Source organism: Eptatretus burgeri, chromosome 16, assembly GCF_056783735.1.
Source record: "Eptatretus burgeri isolate ZD-2024b chromosome 16, Ebu_testis_v1, whole genome shotgun sequence".
Lineage (NCBI taxonomy): Eukaryota > Metazoa > Chordata > Myxini > Myxiniformes > Myxinidae > Eptatretus > Eptatretus burgeri.
Genome location: NC_140976.1, coordinates 24471620 through 24496699, shown reverse-complemented (window position 1 = coordinate 24496699; position 25080 = coordinate 24471620). Strand labels below are relative to the sequence as shown.

The 25080-nt window shown below is 51.9% G+C and overlaps 1 protein-coding gene across 1 annotated transcript in view; it reads left to right on the top strand.

Annotated features, from left to right (window-relative positions):
* The first annotated feature begins 3397 nt into the window (after nucleotides 1-3397).
* The window catches only part of SF3A3 (splicing factor 3a subunit 3), a 62514-nt gene continuing 40831 nt past the window's right edge, over nucleotides 3398-25080 (top strand). Inside the window, exons 1-4 of the mRNA XM_085859334.1 lie at nucleotides 3398-3903; nucleotides 7428-7475; nucleotides 8753-8805; nucleotides 9876-9981. Coding sequence (XP_085715460.1) covers nucleotides 3808-3903; nucleotides 7428-7475; nucleotides 8753-8805; nucleotides 9876-9981 — 303 coding nt within the window. The 5' untranslated portion in view covers nucleotides 3398-3807. The remainder of the gene's footprint in view (nucleotides 3904-7427; nucleotides 7476-8752; nucleotides 8806-9875; nucleotides 9982-25080) is intronic.

Genomic DNA, 25080 nt, shown 5'->3' with positions numbered 1-25080 from the left:
ATCAGTTGACAGGGAAATGCGTTGTGGTTGTGCAGCAGATATGAATCCCCCTTTGTAAATTTTCCCTAAATCCCTTCTCTTCTTGTATCCCTTCTAATGTCTTCTTCCCGTCCTTCCTAATCACTCTCGTTCTCCGAAGCTCATTACAGCGCACCCGTACACAAAAACAACACACCTTACATTACATTACAATCACATTTCATGACAAAACCACGATACAAAGCAAAAGCTACAAGGAGCATAAAGTGCAAGCAGAGGCAGCAAAAACAAAGACCGCATCTGGACGAGTCTGCCGTCAATTACGGCATGGAGCCAAGAGCACAGCCAATGAGAGTCGTCTGGCAACATCGGCGTGCCAACCAGGAGGCTGCACAAGAGCTGCGCATTCCCCGGCCACGCCTCGATCAGGGGCTTTATACGTCTAGACATTTCAAAGCTCGAGGTCACGAACTTCCAGGGAGGCAAGAGAGCCCGAAGGAGTCCTCCAGGGATGAGCCGGGCAAACGTGAGCCGCTGCACAGCTCAGGCCCTGCCACGGAGCGAGTGCGAATGAGCACGGAACTCTTTCCCTGGATGTGCCGGCTATTACATTCTGACTTGCATGATCTTTCTCTTGCTATCGCTATCATTGAATCGTTTACTTGGAACGCACAACGAGTAATCAGCGATTTCCCTTCGACTCACTCAGAACGAGGGTACTGACACGCATTCACGATTTCCTCGACGCATACGAAGCATTCACCGCATTCCTCCCCTCATGGCGCATTACATCACCACCCTCTCTTCTTTCATCTCCATACCCCTTTTCTCGTAGGGACCACGTAGGCCCGCTGGCTTGCGGCGGTGAGCAAGGGCTTGCCAACAAGCCCCGCCTTCTATATCTCTCTATCTGTCAACCTCACTTGTCTAATTTTCCAGAATGAATGAGGCGCCTATGTCCGTAGATTCGTGATAAGGATTGTCTCAGGGGCTTGCATGCTCAGGGCTACGACCCTTCTTTTGTGAACTGCATTCCTGTAAATATGTGCTCTTTATTTAACAAGACCTTTAGTTTCCAACCTGCTTGAGTGTCTCTTTCCTCCATTGGTTAGACGTAGTATGTAATTGGTAGACGTGAGTTTGCCCCACTGTTTCACTATGGTCAGACGAGCCGGCATCCCACTTGCGGTTCTGCTCTGCCACACCTAATTGATAAATGAGGGTGGGGCGTCGAGAGCACAGGCCTTATCTGTGGTGACAAATTCACTGGGGAGATAACCCGGGATTTCGATGCGAGGATAAGGACCCTACTCGAAGTATTAGTTTCAGACAGCGCCTGTGGTTGCTCAGCAACTTGTCATGTTGCAGAGTTATCTGCGACCGGTTGGCTTCAGGGTCAAAGGTCGGGAAGCAGGTCCGAGAGGCCACTCCTGACCCGGCCGGCGAACCCGTAACAATATCACTGATTTGGGTTGTGTGGTTGAGTCAAATTCTAAATTTGCAGATGACACAAAGCTTGCAGGTCAGGAAGATAACAGAGAGGGTGGTGATCAGATTCAGGAAAGTGTAGATATTTTAATAGAGTGGGCAAAAGATTGGCAGATGTATTTTAATCTATCTATAATTCCAGCAGTGTGTGTGTGTGTGTGTGTGTGTGTGTGTGTGTGTGTGTGTGTGTGTGTGTGTGTGTGTGTGTGTGTGTGTGTGTGTGTGTGTGTGTGTGTGTGTGTGTGTGTGTGTGTGTGTGTGTCTGTGTGTGTGTCTGTGACCGCTGTTTCTCGACAACCACTGGTCTGATCTAATTGAAACTTGCCAGGTATATTGCTGGGGACCTGAGGATGTGCCTTTTCAAGGTTTGATATAAATCGGACAAGTGCTTCCCAAGTTATGGCCATTTATTTACCAAACCAATGACAAGACACGTTGCTGCGTAGGCGTGGTCGATGGGGAAAGGGTGCCATTTAGTTACCGTGGCGTAGGAGTGGCAATGGTCAATGGCAGCGAATGTCATGGCTCGCAAAGACAGGCAGGTAAACTTGATTTTAATAAACTCTGTGTGTGTAAGCATCAAAGCAGTTGTTACTTCAATGCAAGCGATAATTCGTGAAATGCATGTGAACATTCTGTAACGAGCACGCACCACTTCTGCATCGTGATGACTTACTGTATTCTAATAATTTCTCGATTTCTTATGCGCATTTATAGATAAACACAATGCCCCAATCCAGTCGTTGTTTATGAGAGTGAAGGAACGGCCTATGCAGTTGTTTGATCTCGCCTCCTGGAAGAGGTACCTGGATGCACTGGAGATAGCAGGGGTATTTGGGATATCTACTCGTGTGGATGGTTGGTGGCTCGTATGTTGTTTCGTTATGCAGTCTGCGGCTGTTGGCTGCATGATTTTTTCTGGAAGTGTGGCTGTGCCGTTGATGCGGTGCCCCTGTTACCAGTAAGCTGGTACTGCACTCATTTCGCCGACATCGGAATGATGATTGGCCGAGTCAACCCACTTGGTGTTATTTCAACAACACTAACAGGAGCTCCAAGTCAAGATCTTAGTGTAATAAGATCTAAAAACCAGCCACGTGACTTCATTTTTCAGCGAACAGCAGGTTTCGGTGTCTCGCAGTGGCTGGGTGACGACGCTGCGGTTGGTGCAACGCAGGCATGCTGGGCCAAATGGCTTCCTCCTCCACCAAAGTCCCTTGAGTGAGTTGTGGGTTCTACTTGTACGTGTGACGTCAAACGTATTAAATAATATCAACATATTTCGAAACGATTACGGTACATAAACAAGACGTTGTGTACTACAAGTACAAACAACACTTCTCATCAAGATTGGGGTGCGTCAACCACGGAAAGGGGCAAGATGAATGTGCTGCAGTGCAGCGCTGCGGTTCCTTCGAGGGGGGCGGTTTGTGCGATGCGTCAATTCTTTACGTCATCGAAATACGGTGGAAACTTCTTCTTCTTCTTCATTTCATCTTCTTATTCAGCATTATGAGGCCACTTCAATGGGTGTCGCTGGCACCGATCCTGTTCCCACCAGAAACATTTTTTTTTTCGACCTGTTTGTACTCGTTTATCATTGATTACCTTTTACCTGTATCGTCATTCAGTCACGCTAAAACAACCGGACCGTTTTCCTGAACACTATAATTATTTGTGAGAAAAAAACAACAACAACATCTCACAGAGCAGTGCAGAAACCGGTCACGTGACGCTCGCGTCATCAGTCAAAAACGCCTGTTGTTTTTGAAACGTCCTTGTAATCAACTTTATTCAGTCTGGTTTTGATTTATGTATCAACTCTTTTGATACGGGATTGAAAAAGTATTTTTTGTCCTCCCCCCCAATGAGGAACGATTCATTGGCAACAAATCGTTTCCGGGTGAATTTCGGTGACGTCATTTAACAGACGCATCAGCACAACCGGACGTGCGCTTGACGCTTTCAATTTATTTGCGTTGATTTGAGTCAGAAAACGATGCCGTTATTTCCTATCGACAGGAAATGGTCAACTGTTGAATTTCGAATAAGCAAACGATCTTAATTAAAATCTCTTCTTAATAAAAAAAAAAGATATGCTCCTTCCTTCGGCGTGGGACTTCTTGCCGCGCCATTTGACGATCAAACAAACACGGCACCAAGCTTGATCTTTCAATAGAATGAGTCGCGAATGAATCACGAGTCGCTCGGGTGACGTCATTCCTGTGGCGCCTTCGGCCTTGCGATTTAATACCGTATTGTTTTCGCGGTGCTCGTGTTTCTGTGTTCTTTCCTCCAACAGGTCCCGCTTCTCTTTCCTTTCATTCACCCTTTGACCACATGGAGACCATCTTGGAGCAGCAGCGGAGGCACCATGAGGAACGTGAACGTCTTATGGACACCATGGTGAAGGAGGAGCACGGAAAAAAGAGTGTGGTACGGATACGGACAACTTGTCACTCGTCCACCTTTCACCTTGCGTCCCTCTGAATGCAATAAAACGTCATCAGTCACGTGATGTACAGTGCAGCCCACTTGATGATGCGTGTACAGTATTTTGTGACACGTGTTCACGTTCTGATGGGACGGGTTTGGTGTTCTACAATGCCCGGGTTCAGCCAATCATTGAACCTGCGTACCTGTACCTGTACCTGTACCTGTACCTGTACCTGTACCTGTACCTGTACCTGTACTCATCTCGCAAGAACGCTTTGCTCTCAACCTTCGGGGTCTCCTGGTGGCCCCTCGCACAAGGACGAAGACCTTTGGCCGTTGAGCGGGTCCTCACGTGCTCCTCAACTGTGGAAGTCTCTGCCTTTTTAAAACCGCACAACCTAATCCATTAGGGGTCTTTGAATCCATCTTCAAAACACCCCCCCCCCCTCCTCCTCTTCTTAACAGAACGTTTCTTCTTCGTTTCTGTTTTAATAAAACTCATTCCTCGTCCGGATGGATGGATCTCGGGTCACATTGATGACGGGCCACTTGGGTCCAACGTGTGCTGACGTTATGGTTCGGATTTGAAACCGAACGATGGCTGAGCACCATTTGTTTCATCAGACTTGGCATCTGGGCAAATTTCTTTGGGATATTTGCAATCAAGTGTAGTTTGCAAAATATTGTCTTGACAACAAGAATTGCAACTTGCCGAGAATTCCTATTTGGAGGAGAGAAATGATCGAATCGCCTGATCACCCTCTGTCACGGTATTCGAGAGTCACCTGATCACCCTCTGTCACAGTATTAAAGAGAGTCACCTGATCACCCTCTGTCACAGGACTCAAGAATCGCCTGATCACCTTCTGTCGCGGGACTCGAGGGTTGTCTGATCACCCTCTGTCACGGTATTCGAGAGTCACCTGATCACCCTCTGTCACAGTATTAAAGAGAGTCACCTGATCACCCTCTGTCGCAGTATTCGAGAGTCACCTGATCACCCTCTGTCACGGGACTCGAGGGTTGTCTGATCACCCTCTGTCACGGTATTCGAGAGTCACCTGATCACCCTCTGTCACGGTATTAAAGAGAGTCGCCTGATCACCCTCTGTCGCAGTATTCGAGAGTCACCTGATCACCCTTTGTCACGGTATTAAAGAGAGTCACCTGATCACCCTCTGTCACAGGACTCAAGAATCGCCTGATCACCTTCTGTCACGGGACTCGAGGGTTGTCTGATCACCATCTGTCACAGTATTAAAGAGAGTCACCTGATCACCCTCTGTCACAGTATTCGAGAGTCGCCTGATCACCCTCTGTCACAGTATTCGAGAGTCGCCTGATCACCCTCTGTCACAGTATTCGAGAGTCGCCTGATCACCCTCTGTCACAGTATTCGAGAGTCGCCTGATCACCCTCTGTCACGGTATTAAAGAGAGTCGCCTGATCACCCTCTGTCACAGTATTTGAGAGTCACCTGATCACCCTCTGTCACAGTATTCGAGAGTCACCTGATCACCCTCTGTCACAGTATTCGAGAGTCACCTGATCACCCTTTGTCACAGTATTCGAGAGTCACCTGATCACCCTCTGTCACAGTATTAAAGAGAGTCACCTGATCACCCTCTGTCACAGGACTCAAGAATCGCCTGATCACCTTCTGTCACGGGACTCGAGGGTTGTCTGATCACCATCTGTCACAGTATTAAAGAGAGTCACCTGATCACCCTCTGTCACAGTATTCGAGAGTCGCCTGATCACCCTCTGTCACAGTATTAAAGAGAGTCACCTGATCACCATCTGTCACAGTATTAAAGAGAGTCACCTGATCACCCTCTGTCACAGTATTTGAGAGTCGCCTGATCACCCTCTGTCACAGTATTCGAGAGTCACCTGATCACCCTTTGTCACAGTATTCGAGAGTCGCCTGATCACCCTCTGTCACAGTATTAAAGAGAGTCACCTGATCACCATCTGTCACAGTATTAAAGAGAGTCACCTGATCACCCTCTGTCACAGTATTCGAGAGTCACCTGATCACCCTTTGTCACAGTATTCGAGAGTCGCCTGATCACCCTCTGTCACAGTATTAAAGAGAGTCACCTGATCACCCTTTGTCACAGTATTCGAGAGTCACCTGATCACCCTTTGTCACAGTATTCGAGAGTCGCCTGATCACCCTTTGTCACAGTATTCGAGAGTCGCCTGATCACCCTTTGTCACAGTATTCGAGAGTCGCCTGATCACCCTCTGTCACAGTATTAAAGAGAGTCACCTGATCACCCTCTGTCACAGTATTCGAGAGTCACCTGATCACCCTTTGTCACGGTATTCGAGAGTCACCTGATCACCCTTTGTCACAGTATTCGAGAGTCGCCTGATCACCCTCTGTCACAGTATTAAAGAGAGTCACCTGATCACCATCTGTCACAGTATTCGAGAGTCACCTGATCACCCTTTGTCACGGTATTCGAGAGTCACCTGATCACCATCTATCACGGTACTCGAGAGTCGCCTGATCACCCTCTGTCACAGTATTCGAGAGTCACCTGATCACCCTTTGTCACGGTATTCGAGAGTCACCTGATCACCCTTTGTCACAGTATTCGAGAGTCACCTGATCACCCTCTGTCATGGTATTCGAGTGTCGTCTGATCACCCTCTGTCACAGTATTCGAGAGTCACCTGATCACCATCTATCACGGTACTCGAGATTCGCCTGATCACCCTCTGTCACAGTATTCGAGAGTCACCTGATCACCCTTTGTCACGGTACTCGAGAGTCGCCTGATCACCCTCCAGATCTTAACCAAAATCGAAATGGCTTGTTTTTGTCACCTCACCAACTGATCTACAAAGTTTCGTCCAAATCCATTGACAACTTTTTTAGAAATCGTGCTATATATCGTTTTTGGCCTTGTCTCAACGGTGAATGAAGAATCGCTCAAAAATTCTGTCTGGATCTTCACCAAAACCCAATCATTTTATCCTTGTCATACACCCAACCTGTCCACCACATTTGTTAAAATCTTTCGACAACTTTTTGAGATATCCTGTTAACAGACGAACAAGGTTGAAAACATAACCTCCATCGGTGGCAGTGGTAATTCTTAATTATTATTGTTATTAATTATAGTTATTACAACACAAAATGAGGCAAAGGGAAAATAGTGGGACGACGACAAACGGTACTCGAGGAACCACGACACAAGGAGGAGTTTTAACTTGGGAGAAAGGTGGGTTTACTAAACCTCGTTTTGGTAGAAATGGGGGACACCTTGAAATCACGGTGGACAGGAAGCTTCAAATCCATGAGGGAAGAGTTTGACACACACAGGACTTAGGAAGTCAGTTTGACCAGGTGAGGGGGAAAAAAAGGGGTTTTGAAAGTGCAGGTGAACATTGAGTTTCAACTTGGGGGGGTTGACAAGGAAATGGATTCTGGCAAAATGTGTGTGACCTGGAGTGGCAGCACATTCTCATATTGCTCTTCTTTTATTCCCACCCACCATCCACCCTGGCAGCTCCGTGAACAAATCAACTCTGATCATCGTACCAGAGCACTTATGGATGTGAGTTTTGGCAAAACCCTTTGTTTTGTCCTTTTTTTTTTTTACCTGTAGTTATTACACACACAAGTGTGTGTGTGTGTGTGTGTGTGTGTGTGTGTGTGTGTGTGTGTGTGTGTGTGTGTGTGTGTGTGTGTCTGAGTGCTATACATTCGGTCATTACTCGTTCAATCTCAACCAAACTTGCCAGGGGGACTAAGGTCAGCCGATGGAGGTTGTAGTGCCTCTATTTTCCTCCTTCCTCTCGGCGGGGGGGGGGGGGGGTTCCACCACGGACAAACTCCGTGTTTGTGTGTATAGATAGCTTATCGTGGCTTTTTTGTGGGGAACGTATTCCATAATTTGAATTCTTATAACCACAAACGATTCAGTGAATTCTGTCCAGTGTTTTTTTTTTTTAAACAATCGCTGGTGTTGTTTAACACTCGACTGAAAGAAATTTGGAGGAAACCGAATGTGCTTGAAGCATTCTACGCTTATCACATCCCCCACAGACAAACGGCTGCCTCGACTAGCTCGGCCGCAATGATCTTTAGCTAATAAACGCGTGAAGTATCCCATTGCCTGTCCAAATTGTTTTCTTTTTTATCCATCACATTGTATGTGGACTGTTTATGGATTGTGTGTTGCATATATTGGGGCCTCCGACACCATTACGGTCAAATTGCGACCTTTATTTGACGCATATCCCCATTACTCATGGTCGCTAGCATTGTTTAATACTCACCTGAGGAGAAATTTGAAAAAAAATTGGATGTACACCTGTGTACCTACACACAGGTGGTGTATAAGCAGAGTCCCTGGTGCCGCTCACCTACCGGAAGCAAAAAATATTATACCCACAAATGAATCGGTCAATTCCGTCCGATGATGATGGCATAATAACAGTAATAATCATAACCTCAGTGAGTGTAAAATATATCATTATGGTGAAAAGGACTTTGACTACAACTGGAACTCACCTGTGCAGTGTACCGCACACGTGTCCTCGGCCAATCTCATTGGGAGTGGGTGTTTCTAGTTAGTAAAAAAAAAAAAAAAATAACATGCAAGTACGGCGTGGTGAGTTGTTGCACTGGTTTACACACGATCTTCGAGTGAAACCTCGTGTAAGTAAGTAAGTTAGTACTGTGTGAATGTGCGCTCGAGGGTATTTTTTTATTTTATTTTTTTTTAAATAATCTTATCCGACGTTTACATGATTATGACCAATGAACATGATATCGAAGTCGCAAGTTTTATGATGTGACTTATCGATTTGAAGCGCGTGTGCATCACAGAGGTACATGGAAGTGAGTGGAATGCTTCTGGATTTGTATGAAGACAAAGATGGGTGAGCGACGTTGCTTTGGAAAAAGAAAATGAAAGGCTGTTATAATGTTGCAACATTTGTGACCTTGTAACCACATCTTCGTCAATGCCCTCTCTCAAGTAAAGACTCTTTAACCCGAGTATAACACCTTTTTTTTTTCCCATTCACATGATGTGGAGAAATCATGGCAAACCCCCTAGGTTGAACGAATCGGAGGGGTGCTCTTTCTAATACTCCCTGCTGCCTGAAAATATGTAGAATCCCCTGAATAATTTCACAGGCAGGGTGATTCATCAATGCGTGTGCCGTCCATCGGATAGACGTTAAACTGGGCGTCCAGTCTGCTGGTGTTAGTCGGTAGATGTTTAAGATCCCACAGTGTGCTTCGTGAAGAGTAGGCGAGCCATCGCCGACACCATGAACAAATTCCTGCCCGAACTTGCTTTCAAGCACTGCATCAGCGGCGCAGTCGTGTCCTCAGCCAAAGATGCTACCCCCACCACCTTGTGCTGCATACGAAATAAGTAGCTGCAGCGACGTGTTGAGGCTGGGGAGGGACAGGACGCCACGTGTGTCAGAATTGAATAATTTGTGCAAGGCTGCAACCAATCACTACAGTTGCATCAGACAGTGAATCGATGTGCCCCCCTTCTTCTCCCCACCCCACTTGACTCGTGGTTCAGCCCCCATCTCATTCGCAAGTGCCCATTATGAATTTGGCTGTCCCTTGTGTTGTCCCGTTTATATTTCAAGCTCGGTGTCTGCATGACAATATGTTGGTCACATCAAGAATGAATAATTCTTCATTGCATGGTAACAACAATATGTTTTGCATGATAATACATCCGATGCGTTTTTTTTTTGGCACGACGGAATAGCCAATGCAGCGTTTGGGTTGTGAAGCTTGCAGGGACATCTACTGGTCACAAATCGATTACAACACTCGTGTTTTGTCTCGCTCTGCTTTGTGTTTTGACTGCTGGCCTTAGTTTTAAATGCTAACCCTTGAATGATTAGCAATGTATACGAAGAGTATTGTAACAATGCATTAATGCTCCCGAGGGGATTGACGACTGTTTATTTTATTTCAGATTGCGTAAAGAGGAAGTGAACGCACTGTCGGGGCCAAATGAGTTTGCTGAATTCTACACCCGTTTAAGGCAAATCAAGGAATTTCACAAGAAACATCCAAATGAGGTGGGAATCTCTTCTCTGGGATGTGGTCATGTGTGGGCATGATGCGTCTTCTTTTTAGCTCACTTGGAACGTAGTTCCAGGGAGCTTATGGGATAGCACGTCATCCGTCCGTCCGTCCGTCCATCCATCCGTTCAGAAACACTTGCAACTTCTTCTCTGAAACTGCACGTAAGATTTCTATGAAACTTTACCCCAACCTTCATCACCCGTGATGGACCAAAGCCTGTTCACTGCATGTAAATAATCCATAGGTATTTACTTTCTTCTTTGTTACATATTTTGTGATTCATCCACACCTACCAGTGGTTCCCTGGTTTTCTTATCTAGCCCCTACCAGGTGAGCGTCCAGGGGTATTGCCCCTATTTTTTGAGGATGTGATAGGTGCCTTAATTATGACGTCATAATTGCATACGTCAAACACATTATCCGATCTGTATGAAAAATTTTGGGGGGTCATCTGGGGCTAAATTTAATGGGGGAAATATTTATGAGATCATTGATCATGTGGTTCAGCAGATATATATATATATATATATATATATATATATATATATATATATATTGTTGTGGTTACCAGATTCGCAAACCACCATTCAGGTCCCTTAGGTGAGGTATCTCGGTAAGTGCATGTGTAGTTAGGCCCAAACCCGTTGTCTAGTGGGAATACATGTCATTTATACGTGCTGCGACTCTTCAGGATAGCCGTTTTTCTTTTACTATCTTTATTTTGGACCAATCGCCACCATCACAACCACAACATCAACCACCGACCACAACCACCGCTTCACCACAACCGCCACGACCTTTACCGTCACAACTCGCCACCATCGCATCGCCGTCGTCTCGCGCCACTCATGGGCACCGATGCTGGACTCGTGTAGGGCGCACGTTGAACAGCGTGTACAAAATCACGGATTTTCTGCTTCAAAAACGGATCCAAAACGACACACGCCCACTTTTTGCCGTCCAATCGGTGAGCGAGGGCGAGTGGCCCCGCCCCCAGGGCGATCGATATATGCAAATTTGTGGATCAAAAGCCTTCACGCCCACTTTTTGTCGGGCCAATGGGGGAGCGAGGTGAAGGTCAAAGGGAGGGGGTCAAAGGCGAAGTTACGGGGGGATAAAGGACGGTGTTCGTCAGTAAAAAGTAGTAAGAAGTCGGAACGAGGAAGAAGGGAGTCGTAAAGGTCGGAACGAGGCGAAGGAGAGTCGGAACGGAGGGGACGAGCTGTGGAGAGGCGGCGAGTCGGACGAAGGGTGCTCGCGTCGTGCAAGGAGCTGCGCGCCCGAGGGAGGCCGGCAGCGCGACCTGGCCGAGGTGGAGACGCTCGTCGCAGATAATAAAGATCCTCTATACCCCGAGCATCACCAGCACCCTCCTGTTTCCCCCCGCGCTGAGATAGTGCGACCAAGGGGGCCCCGCTCCCACCCCCCTGCCAGGCACTGTCCACGAGGCCCGCGGGTTGCGGGGCCATCGCCGCTCCGCGTCTCATCACCAGACGGGTAGGCCCGACCTGGTCTCGGCCCCAGGCCTACCTCATTCTTGAGGGTATTTCTTTTCCTTGGTTTTGGGTATGTGTTGTCGGCGCCGTCTGTGAAGTAGAATTGTATAAGTGTTGCCGTGTGCTCGGTAGTCGGAATTAGCTCTGCACTGTGTTTTCACTTTTGTGTTTGCTTTTTGTGTAAATGGAATTGTGTTTTCTTTTTTGTGTGCATTTGGTGGAATTGTATTTGTGTGCTTCCCGTGTGCCGAGAATAAACGTGCTTTATTGTTGAACTGTTCTCCCGCTTCGCTTCGTCTTTTCCTCCATTGAATCCCCATCTTGCTTCACGTAAAGGGTTGGTAGTGGGCTGAATACGCCCGATAATTAATCGAACCGTCGAGGTCGACGATAACACCGCTCGGTTATTCTGATAGTACGGAACGGGTCGCTTAAGTGGCCCGTGTCCCGAAGGTCCGACCTGCGGCGGAGGTGCGATCGCCCGGTCTACCCTCCGCGTGGGTACAGGTAGTTCGAATGTGGCGAGCAACCCTGTCCCACGCGGGGGCTGATTGGCTCGATCGCGGTGAGACCGAAAGGTCCACCCGTGACTGGTTCGCGGCGTTAGTCCGAGAGGGTCACGACTGGATTGTCCGTCCGGTGGGCGACGCGCCGCGATTCGAGTTACGTGGCCGTTCGCACGCCGGCGGGCGCGAAGACCGCAACACTGGTGTCAGGAGTGGGATACAAATTCATCGCCCTCCCTCGCGGCACTGGTATCGGAGAACAGGAAAACAGGCTCTCCTGTCTCCCGGCTAAATTCACGGGAATCGGTCCAGGGGTGAGAGAAGCGACCCCGATTCCCTCCAAATTACGGGCGAGCAAATTAACCCTTCACGAGAAGCAAGATGGCGTCTCAAGGCGAGCGGGAGCCGGGGGTATTAGAAATGGATGTAGAATGTGTAGGATCCATGGTCCAGGATGGAATCCCCGAGCAGGAAATGTTGATTGTGCAGGAACACGGACTCGCCCAACTGAACCCAGGGCCCGAGGCGGCAGCGGCCGCGGTGTATGACACCTCCCCCCCACCTCTCCACCAAGACCCTTCCCCAACCCTTGCCGAAACGGCTCAGCTGAGTGCATCCAACATGGCCCAGCTATGCGCCATGCTGGCGGCAATGAACAAACAAATGAATGAAGTGAAAACGACGATGGATACAAATACAAATGAAATAAAAAACGAAATGAAAGGCATGAACGAAACGATGGATGCGAATACACAGCAAATGAGGGAAGAGATGAAAGAGCTGCGGGGTGAGACGCAGAACATGGGCCGAAGCCTGCAGGCGGGCATGAAGGCCGTGAGCAGGGAACTTAAAATGGCGACTTCACGTGTGGGAGCAAACGAGCTGGGTGGGGGTGCAACGGCTGACAGGCCCGCGGTGGAGGCGGGTGAAGGAATAATTCGTGGAACGTGTTGGGCGAGGGTCGTGACGATGACCGAAAGGGAAAAATTAAATGGGGAGACCAAAACGTGTGAGACGAGACACGAGGTGACGACAACAGAAATAATAGTTGAGACAAGGGAGGTAAAGGGTGAAGAGTTGGCAGAGACACGGGAGACAGAAAAAATAGAGGGAAGACTACACGATGAAGACGGGGTAAGTGACGCGCACGCACACACGGAGGTAGTGGAGGACAATGGGGTTGAGCTCGCGGAGCGTGTTGGGACCCGGTGCGAGCACCTGGATGGCCTCCTCCAGGAACGAGGGGAGGGAGTATGCCCCCTTGAGGCGAGTCACGACCAGGTGAGTTCGGTCGTGCTTTGCGAGGTTGAGGGGACGAGTGCTGTGGACGGGTGCACGGAGAGCTTGGGGGGTGTAGAGGCCCCGGAGACCCTTGTGGGGACACAAATCCCCAGTGTGGTTGTCCCTGTGTGTGTGGTGCAAGGTGTGAGTGCGTCCCCGTGTGTGGAAGCGACCCCGTGTGTGAGTGGTGTGGTGGCGATGGTGCCGGAGTGCGTGCTTCCCAGCACGCCGTGTGTGGATGAGGCACCGTGTGTGGAAGAGGCCGTGTGTGTGAGTGAAACGGCCAGTGTGAGTGAGGCACCGTGGGTGAGTGCCCCCGCGTGTGTGAGTGAGGCACGGAGTATGGATGAGGCACCGCGGTTGAGTTCCCCCGCGTGTATGAGTGAGGGACGTTGTGTGGAAGAGACCGCGTGTGTGAGTGTCGCCGTGTGTATGAGTGAGGTACCGCGGGTGAGTGCCCCCGCGTGTATGAGTGAGGCACGGTGTGTGGATGAGGCACAGCGGTTGAGTGCCCTCGCGTACGTGGGTGAGGCACCGCGGGTGAGTGCCCCCGCGCGAGTGAATGGAGCACCACGTGTGAGTAGTATGGTTTGTGTGAGTAGTGAGGCACGCGTGAGTGAACGGCCGTGTGCAAGGTCGCTGTGTGCCAGGGAGACCGTGTGTGTGAGAGAGCGGTATGAGAGGGAGATGTCGGTCGGCATGCGGGAGCACGCAGCCGCGTCTCCCCGTGTGAATGTGATTGAGTGGACTGTGTGCGTCGTGACACGCAGGTGTGCGTGGGTGGAATGGAGACGACGACGGCGACATGGGAGAAACGAAAGCCGAGTAGCGGCTGTAGTTGTTTCGAGGACCGTGCCGGGTTCACCCAGCAGTGAGCACGCGGTTCGTGCTGTGCAACGCACGAGACCACCGCGTGCTCGCTTGCGAGAGTGAAGTCCCGGTCCGGAAACGCACGCGGTGGATTTGCCGATCCCGCGGACGGACAAAGTTTAGGCAGGTAAATGGATTTGGACCGGACGGGTTCTCCACGCGATCGTGTGTTCAGCTCCAACGGGCAAAGCACATGTGTTCGCGTGGGGAACCCCTCGAGACGTGTGGCTTGTGTTTTTTTTTATATGCGCACGGTGACGTCATGGCTGCACGTGTGGTTGGAATCCGGCAGGAGGGGTATCCCGGCCGATGGTACCGTCCAAGGAGGGACGAGGAACACGTGCAGCTGCATGACGTCACGGGCAGGTGTAAAGTGCGCGAGCGCGAGTTGCCGCGCTGGTGATGCGCATGAAAAAAAAAAAAAAGGAAAAAAGCAAGCCTCACTTTCGGGTGTACAGGATTCCTGGGAAAGGGGTGGAAGACCCCCTTATCCTGGGCACAGGATGGAAACTAGTTAGGGGGAAGGGTTAGCTTAGCTAGACCGACTTCATGGGGCAGGGGTAAGTCCTCATGGAGTCCGTGGAATGGATTAGTTAGAGGGATTTAGTGAGCTTTAGGTGGGGAAATAAAATAATTAATGGGATTATTTTGGAGACAGAGACAGACTTTGGATGTGTAGTGGGGACGTAGTTTAGCTACGTAGTGTTAAAAGGAACGTGCTGTAGTTTAAGGGACGACGTGGGAGCACGAGTTAGTTAGGGGATGTAGTTAGAAGGATGGCAGAGTTCAGCGGTGTGTGTGTTGAAAAGTTGGTGAGTTGTGAGGCATGTGCTTGGTGAGTGAGTGAGGCCAGCGGGTCTGTGTGAGTGGAGTGAATGGGGAATGCATGGTGCGATGAGTGATTGGGGGGAGGAGTGACTCCCGCCCAAGGGACCCCGGGGTCAGAGTAAAGTGAGTTAGCTGGGTTAGTCAAATTGAAAAATGGAGGTCGTTTTGTTGTTGGTGGGAAAGTAGGCTCGAGACCCATTTGGAGGGGTGCAGGAGCCCTGTTGACGGGCTTGGGAGCGTGGCTGCGAAAGGTGAGTATCGCTGAGTGGGTACCCCGGGCATCAGGCTGGTAGGCCAAGGGCCCATGGGGGGCCGGGATAGCGTAGTGGGCACGGGTGCGCCTGCTTGGTGCGGGGGCCCGGGGCGCCATTAGCCGCGTGGGCAGTGCAGTGGGCACGGGTGACCCTCGGAAAGGGGCCCGGGAGGCCGGCCTGCCACGTGTGCGTTTCAGGGGAGGTGCCATGGGGGCACTCCCGGTGTTAGGGAGCTGGTAGGCTCGGAGGCAGTGTGGTGCCCGGGGTGCCATAGCGGGAGATTCGGCAGAGGGTCGTGCCTGCCAAAGGGAGCCACGTGTCCCAGCCAGGAGACCGTGTGAGGGCACGGAGAGAAAATTGGGGGGCGAGGCCCGAAATTGTAAGGACACCAACACAGGCGACGGGAATCTGGGTTGTTAGAACCAATAGTTTAAGCGAGAGGCGCTTGTTGAAAGCCCCGGGGTAGTTTAACAGTTAAATGGATAGGGTAGATTAGGAGATCTCCCCCCCCGCACGATCCATCCCCTCGCTGTCGTTGTGGGCCGCTGGACCCCCTTGGTGTTAAGGTCGCCGAACTCTGGGGAGGCCATTCTGAGGCTTCGTTGGGCCTCGACACAGGGCACGCTAGCTCTCCTTATTCCCCTCCGGGAAGGGAACGTAGGGGTTGGGAGTAGGCTAGGTGACAGGATAGGTTAGCTGAACAAGGACGATAAAGGGGGTTAGGGGACGATTTATAGTGGGGAAGTAAAAATAAAAACAACAAAAAATAAGTTGGGGCTAAATTGGGGTTTGACAAATTAAGGAGGGTATGTACAGTGGCAGGCAAAGGCGATAGGTTGGGAGGGAGACAGGTAGGTAGGTCCGAGCCCGCCTTCCAAGTGGCCAGCACCACCGCACTCCCTCCACTGAACGGCAAAGGCTGGCCACTTCATCGGCTGGCCGTGTTTTGCTTCAAGGCGGAGGCCGGCCAACTTCATCGGCAGCTGTTGTTTTGCTGCAGGGCCTGTGCCGGCCAGTTCATCTGCTGGCTGTTTTTCTTCAAGGCCTGTGCTGGCCAGTTCATCTGCCGGCTGTGTTTGCCTGCAGCGGCCTTCTTCTGCGGGCTGTGTTTGCCTGCCACCTTTGCCATGCCATGCCCACTGCCCACGTTCACCAGCCCCGTTCAATTTTTGCTTTGCCCCCCCCTGTTCATTTCCATGTGCGCCAGGATCGTAAAAGCAACAGTTTGCAAGCTGCAAGAACTGCCCTGTTGGCAGCTACAACACGGGCCTGCAGTGGCGGCCCGTGCACCGTGTTTGTGTTCATGCATCCATTCGTTGTGCTCATTGCGTGTGCCACTTGAGCTGGCACGGAGACTACGTTTGTGCGGCCCATGCACCGTTGTGGTTCACTGAGTTCAGTTCAAAAGGGAAGGCCTTGGACTGCGTGTGAGCAGCCAGCCACGTTCCCTGTCACCTGCATTGTTTGAGCCAGAGACTGCATGTGGGCAGCCTGGCTCCCTGCTAACTGCTTTCTTTTTGCAGAGTCAATGATCCTGGGCCATGGTTTAGTGTAAAATTTGTAAGTTAAGGTAAGATGTACTGTAAATATGAGTGCACCCCCGGCATGTTTGTCTTAGCGCCGGCAATTTTATTTAAGTCGTCCGTGTGAGTGAGTTTGTTTAGGTAGTTACGCAGCCCTCAGGTTATTTATTTTGGGGACACGAATACCATGAATGTCGCACTCAGGGATCCGTAGGTAAAATGTACTAGGGAGAAACTACACATGATGGCACACGAAAATTTGACGACTCGGGACGAGTCTGTAAAAGGGAAGGGGGTAGTGTTGTGGTTACCAGATTCGCAAACCACCATTCAGGTCCCTTAGGTGAGGTATCTCGGTAAGTGCATGTGTAGTTAGGCCCAAACCCGTTGTCTAGTGGGAATACATGTCATTTATACGTGCTGCGACTCTTCAGGATAGCCGTTTTTCTTTTACTATCTTTATTTTGGACCAATCGCCACCATCACAACCACAACATCAACCACCGACCACAACCACCGCTTCACCACAACCGCCACGACCTTTACCGTCACAACTCGCCACCATCGCAGCGCCGTCGTCTCGCGCCACTCATGGGCACCGATGCGGGACTGGTGTAGGGCGCACGTTGGACAGCGTGTACAAAATCACGGATTTTCTGCTTCAAAAACGGATCCAAAACGACACACGCCCACTTTTTGCCGTCCAATCGGTGAGCGAGGGCGGGGTGGCCCCGCCCCAGGGCGATCGATATATGCAAATTTGTGGATCAAAAAGCCTTCACGCCCACTTTTTGTCGGGCCAATGGGGAGCGAGGTGAAAGGTCAAAGGGAGGGGGTCAAAGGCGAAGTTACGGGGGGGATAAAAGGACGGTGTTCGTCAGTAAAAAAGTAGTAAGAAGTCGGAACGAGGAAGAAGGGAGTCGTAAAGGTCGGAACGAGGCGAAGGAGAGTCGGAACGGAGGGGACGAGCTGTGGAGAGGCGGCGAGTCGGACGAAGGGTGCTCGCGTCGTGCAAGGAGCTGCGCGCCCGAGGGAGGCCGGCAGCGCGACCTGGCCGAGGTGGAGACGCTCGTCGCAGATAATAAAGATCCTCTATACCCCGAGCATCAGCAACCCCCTCCTGTTCCCCCCGCGCTGAGATAGTGCGACCAAGGGGGCCCCGTTCCCCACCCCCTGCCAGGCACTGTCCACGAGGCCCGCGGGTTGCGGGGCCATCGCCGCTCCGCGTCTCATCACCAGACGGGTAGGCCCGACCTGGTCTCGACCCCAGGCCTACCTCATTCTTGAGGGTATTTCTTTTCCTTGGTTTTGGGTATGTGTTGTCGGCGCCGTCTGTGAAGTAGAATTGTATAAGTGTTGCCGTGTGCTCGGTAGTCGGAATTAGCTCTGCACTGTGTTTTCACTTTTGTGTTTGCTTTTTGTGTAAATGGAATTGTGTTTTCTTTTTTGTGTGCATTTGGTGGAATTGTATTTGTGTGCTTCCCGTGTGCCGAGAACGTGCTTTATTGTTGAACTGTTCTCCGCGCTTAACCGTCTTTTCCTCCATTGAATCCCCATCTTGCTTCACGTAAGGGTTGGTAGTGGGCTGAATACGCCCGATAATTAATCGAACCGTCGAGGTCGACGATAACACCGCCCGGTTATTCTGATAGTACGGAACGGGTCGCTTAAGTGGCCCGTGTCCGAGCGATTGCGGCGAGTGCGATCGCCAGCCTACCCTCCGCGTGGGTACTTCAGGTAGTTCGAATTTGGCGAGCAACCCTATCCCACGCGGGGGCTGATTGGCTCGATCGCGGTGAGACCGAAAGGTCCACCCGTGACTGGTTCAGCGTTAGTCCGAGAGGGTCACGACTGGATTGTCCGTCCGGTGGGCGACGCGCCGCGGTGAGGTTACGTGAGCCGTTCGCAGCCGGCGCGAAGACCGCAACAATATATATATATATATATATATATATATATATAGATATATATGTATATATATATATATATATATATATATATATATATATATATATATATTGTTGCGGATTCGCGCCCGCCGGCGTGCGAGCGGCCACGTAACTCGAATCGCGGCACGTCGCCCACCGGACGGACAATCCCGTCGTGACCCTCTCGGACTAACGCCGGGAACTAGTCACGGGTGGGCCTTTCGGCCTCACCACGATCGTGCCAATCGGCCCCCGCGTGGGATAGGGTTGCTCGCCAAATTCGACCTACCTAAGTACCCACACGGAGGGTAGACCGGGCGATCGCACCTCGCCGCAGGTCGACTTCGGACACGGGCCACTTTAAGCGACCCGTTCCGTACTATCGGGATAACCGAGCGGTGTTATCGTCAACCCCGACGGTTCGATTAATTATCGGGCGTTTTAGCCCACGACCAACCCTTTACGTGAAGCAAGATGGAGATTCAATAAAGGAAAAGACGAAGCGAAACGGGAAAAACAGTTCAACATAAAGCACATTTATTCCGCGGTGGCACACGGATAGCACACATATACAATTATACACCAAAAGCAAATGTAAAAGAAGAAGAAACACACAATAATGCACAAAAAGCAAATGTAAAAGCAAAACACAATGCAGATCTACCACCGACTACCGAGCACACGGCAACACTTATACAGTTTTACTTCACAGACGGCGCCGACAACACATATACTCAAAGCAAAAGAAAAAGGGACCACCCTCCACGATGAGGGGGGAAGACGGGCCTGGGGCCGAGACCGCGTCGAGCCTACCCGTCTGATGATGAGCCGCAAAATGGCGGTGGCGCCCCGACTCCGCGGGCCTCGCGGACAGTGTCTGGAATGGGGTGGGAACGGGGCCCCCTTCTCACACTATCTCAGCGCGGGGGGAAACAGGAGGGGGTTGTTGATGCTCGGGGGGGATGAGGATATCTCGCTGGCTCGGGTCCCGCGACGAGCGTCTCCACCGTGACCTCGGTCGCGTTATCGGCCTCCCCTCTCCGCAGCTCCCCGACTCTGACACGAGCACCCCCTCGACTGCCTTCGCCGCCGCCACCTCTCCAACTCTCCATAGCTCCGTCCAACTGCTTTCTCCGACTCTTCTCTTGACTGGCTCTTCCCAACTCAACTCTACTGCCGGCGAGCGAACGCGGCCCTTTATAGCCCCCGGGGCCTCGCTCCTTCACCTTCGACCCTTTACCTCTGGCTGGCTCCCCATTGGACAGAGGAAAAGTGGGCGTGAATGCTTTTTGATCCATGAATCTGCATATAGCGATATTACTCCGACGCACCTGGAGGCGGGGCCAAATCGCCCCATGCTCGCTGATAGGACGGAACAGAAGTGGGCGTGAGTCGTTTTTGATCCGATTTCTTCGGAAAGGCTGGTGTTTCTGCACCCGCTGCTCTGTGAGCGCCCTGCACGAGTCCAGTATCGGTGCCCACGAGCGGCGCGGGAATGACGGTGATGCGATGGTTGCGAGGGCGAGTTGTGACGGTAAAGGTCGTGGCTGTTGTTGTGAAGCGGAGTTGCGGTTGGTGGTTGTTGTGTGATGGCTGTTGAGACGTGGTTGGTGGTGGTTGTGATGGTAGTAATGGCGGCTGGTCCAAAATAAAGAGAGTAAAAGAAAAACGGCTATCTAGAGGGGTCGCAGCCCGAATGAATGACATTTATTCCCTCTAAACAACGGGTTTGGGCCTAACTACACATATACTTACAGAGATATCTCACCTAAGGGACCTGAATGGTGGTTTGCGAATTTCGTCAACCACAACACTACCCCTCCCCTTTTTACAGACTCGTCCCGAGTCGTCAAATTTTCGTGTGCCATCATGTGTAGTTTTCCCCTAGTACATTTTACCTACGGATCCCTGAGTGCGATATTCATGGTATTCGTGTCCCCAAAATAAATAACCTGAGGGCTGAGTAACTACCTAAACAAACTCACTCACACGGACGACTGAAATAAAATTGCCGGCGCTAGGACAGACATGCTGGGGGCGCACTCATATGTACAGTACATCTTAACCTTAACTTACAAATTTTACACTAAACCATGGCCCAGGATCAATGAACTCTGCAAAAAGAAAGCAGTTAGCAGGGAGCCAGGCTGCTCGCATGCAGTCTCTGGCTCAAACAATGCAGGTGACAGGGAACGTGGCCGGCTGCTCACACGCAGTCCAAGGCCTTCCCTTTTAAATTGAACGCAGTGAACCACAACGGTGCATGGGCTGCACAAACGCAGTCTCCGTGCCAGCTCAAGTGGCACACGCAATGAACACAATGAATGGATGGACGCAAACACGGTGCACGGGCCGCCACTGCAGGCCCGTTGTAGCTGCCAACAGGGCAGTTCTCGCAGCTTGCAAACTGTTGCTTTCTGATCCTGGCGCACATGGCAATGAACAGGGGGGGCAAAGCAAAAATTGAACGGGGTTGGTGAACAGGGGCAGTGGGCATGGCATGGCAAAGGTGATCAGGCAAACAGCCTGCAGAACCAGGCCGCTGCAGGCAAATACAGCCGGCAGACGAACTGGCCGGCACAGGCCTTGCAGAAAACAGCTGCAGACGATCCGGCCGGTACAGGCCTTGCAGCACAGCAGCTGCAGCCGATCCAGCCGGCACAGGCCTTGCAGCAAAACAACAGCTGCCGATGAAGTTGGCCGGCCTCTGCCTTGCAGCAACGCAGCCAGCAGATGAAGCTGGCCAGCCTTTGCCGTTCAGTGGAGGTTGGAGGAGGGAGTGCGGTGGTGCTGGCCACTCGGAAGGCGGGCTCGGACCTACCCTACGGTCTCCCTCCCAACCTATCGCCTTTGCCTGTCACTGTCTATACCCACTCCCTTAATTTGTCAAACCCCAATTTAGCCCCAACTTATTTTTTTATTCTTACTTCCCCACTATAAATCGTCCCCTAACCCCCTGTACTGTCCTTGTTCGGCTAACCTATCCTGTCACCTACCCTACTCCCAACCCCTACGTTCCCTTCCCGGAGGGGAATAAGGAGAGCTCGCGTCCTGTGTCGAGGCCCAACGAAGCCTCAGGATGGCCTCCCCAGAGTTCAGCGATCTAACCCAAAGTGGGTCCAGCGGCCCACAACGAGAGCGAGGGGATGGATGGTGCGGAGGGGTACACTTCCTATCTACCCTAACCATTTAACTGTTAAACTACCCCAGGGCTTTCAACAAGCGCCTCGCGCTTAAGCTATTGGTTCTAACAACCCAGATTCCCGTCGCCTGTGTTGGTGTCGTCACAATTTCGGGCCTCGCCCCCCAATTTTCTCTCCGTGCCCTCACACGGTCTCATGGCTGGGACACGTGGCTCCCTTTGGCAGGCACGACCCTCTGCCGATTCTCCGACGATGGCACCCCCGGGCACTGCACTGCCTCCGAGCCTACCAGCTCCCTAACACCGGGGAGTGCCCCCCATGGCACCTCCCCTGAAACGCACACGTGGCAGGCTGGCTTCCCAGGCCCCTTTCCGAGGGTCACCCGTGCCCACAACACTGCCCACGCGGCTAATGGCGCCCCGGGCCCCCGCACCAAGCAGGCGCACCCGTGCCCACTACGCTATCCCGGCCCCCCATGGGCCCTTGGCCTACCACGGCCGACTAGCCTGGTGCCCGGGGTACCCACTCAGCGATACTCACCTTTCGCAGCCACGCTCCCAGCCCGTCAACAGGGCTCCTGCACCCCTCCAAATGGGTTTCGAGCCTACATTCACACCAACAACAAAACGACCTCCATTTTTCAATTTAACTAACCCCCTCACTCAGTCTACACTTACCCCGGGTCCCTTGGGCGGGAGTCACTCCTCCCCAATCACTCATCGCACCATGCATTCCCCATTCGCTCCATTCACACAGACCCGCTGGCCTCACTCACTCATCATGTACTCACCTCACAACTCTTCAACACACACACCGCTGAACTCTGCCATCCTCCTAACTACTTCCGCTAACTAACTCGTGCTCCCACGTCGTCCCTTAAACTATAGCACGTTCCTTTTCACACTACGTCGCTAAACTACATCCCCTCTACACATTCACAAGTCTGTCCATGTCCTCAGAATCAAAAAAATATCTTTCCCAACCTAAATCTCGCTACAATCCCTCTAACTAATCCATTCCACGGGCTCCATGAGGACTTACCCCTGCCCCATGAAGTCGGTCTAACTAAGCTAACCCTTCCCCCTAACTAGTTTCCATCCTGTGCCCTGGTAAGGGGGTCTTCCACCCCTTGCCCGGGAATCCTGTGCACCCGAAAGTGAGGCTTGCTTTTTTTTTTTTTCTTTTTTTTTTACATGCGCAGCACCAGCGCGGCAACTCACAGCTCACGCACTTTGCACCTGCCCGTGACGTCATGCAGCTGCACGTGTTCCTCGTCCCTCCTTGGACGGTACTATCCGGCAGGGATACCCCTCCTGCCGGATTCCAACCCCACGTGCAGCCATGGCGTCACCGTGCGCATAACAAAAAAACACAAGCCCCACGTCTCGAGGGGTTCCCCACGCGAACACATGTGCTCTGCCCGTTGGAGCTTCACACACACGCCCGCGTGAAGAACCCCTCCGGTCCAAATCCGTTATCCTGCCTGAACTTTGTCCGTCTGCGGGATCGGCAAATCCACCGCGTGCGTTTCCGGACCGGGACTTCACTCTCGCAAGCGAGCACGTGGGGGCCTCGTGCGTTGCACAGCACGGACCTCGTGCTCACTGCTGGGTGAACCCGGCACGGTCCCCGAAATAACTACAGCCGCTACTCGGCTTTCTTTCCTCTCATGTCGCCGTCGTCGCCATTCGACACACGCACTCCCGCGTGTTACGACGCTAACACACCTCACCATTAAACTCACACCGGGAGACGCGGCTGCATGTTCACACATGCCCACCGACATCTCCCTTACATACCGCTCTCTCACACACACGGTCTCCCTTGCACTCGGCCGTTCACTCACGCATGCCATCTCCCTCGCACACGTGGCTCCACTCACTCGCGGCCTTCCACTCACTCGTGCCATTTCCCTCACACAAGCCATACCACTCACACACGCGGGGGAACTCGCCCGCGGTGCCTCACTCATACTGGCCGTTTCACTCACACACGGCCTCTTCCACTTGCGGTGCCCCTTTTACACACGGCGTGCTGGGAAACACGTACTCCGGCACAATCGCCACCACACCACTCACACACGGGGTCGCTTCCACACACGGGGACGCACTCACACCTTGCACCACACACACAGGGTCAACCACACTGGGGATTCGTGTCCCCACAAGGGTCTCCGGGGCCTCTATACCCCCCCAGCTCTCCGTGCACCCGTTCGCAGCACTCCTCCCCTCGACCTCGCTCGACACGACCGAACTCACCTGGTCGTGACTCGCCTCAAGGGGGCATACTCCCTCCCCTCGTTCCTGGAGGAGGCCATCCAGCTGCTCGCACCGGGTCTCTACCCAGTCCGCGAGCTCACCCCCATTATCCTCCACTACCTCCGTGTGTGTGTGTGCGTCACTTACCCCGTCTTCATCGTGTAGTCTTCCCTCTATCGTTCCCATCTCCCGTGTCTCTGCCAACTCAGTCACCTCTTCACCCTTTACCTCCCTTGTCTCAACTATTATTTCCATCTCTTCCCTTGTTATCTCCCTCGTGCACGTCTCCGTCACCCCAATTAGTTTGTCCCTCTCGGTTACCGTCACTTTTTCCGTCACGACCCTCGCCCAACACGTCCCCCGAATTATTTTTTCACCCGCCTCCACCGCGGGCCCGACAGCCGTTGCACTCCCTCATAGCTCGTTCGCTCCCACACGTGGAGTCACCATTTTAAGCTCCCCGGTTACTGCCTTCATGCCCGCCTGCAGGCTTCGGCCCATGCTCTGCGTCTCACCCCGAAGCCCTTTCATTTCTTCCTTCATGTTTGTTTCCATTTCGTTCATTTGCTGTGTATTCGCATCCATTTTCGTTTTCACTTCGTTCATTTGCTGTGTATTCGCATCCATTTTCGTTTTCACTTCGTTCATTTGCTGTGTATTCGCATCCATTTTTTCGTTTATTTGTTGTGTATTCGCATCCATCCTCGCTGTCATTGCCGCCAGCATGGCGCATAGCTGGGCCATGTCGGATGCGCTTGGGGGAGCCGTTTCGGCAAGGATCGGGGGGTTTTGGTGGAGAGGGGGAGGGGAGGTGTCATACACCGCGGCCGCCGCCGCACCTATTTCGGGCTCTGGGTTCAGTTGGGGGAGTTCGTGTTCCTGCACAACCAACATTTCCTGCTCGGGGTTTTCATTCTGGACCATGGATTCTACACATTCTACATCCATTTCTAATACCCCCGGCTCCCGCTCGCCTTGAGACGCCATCTTATTTCTCGTAAAGGG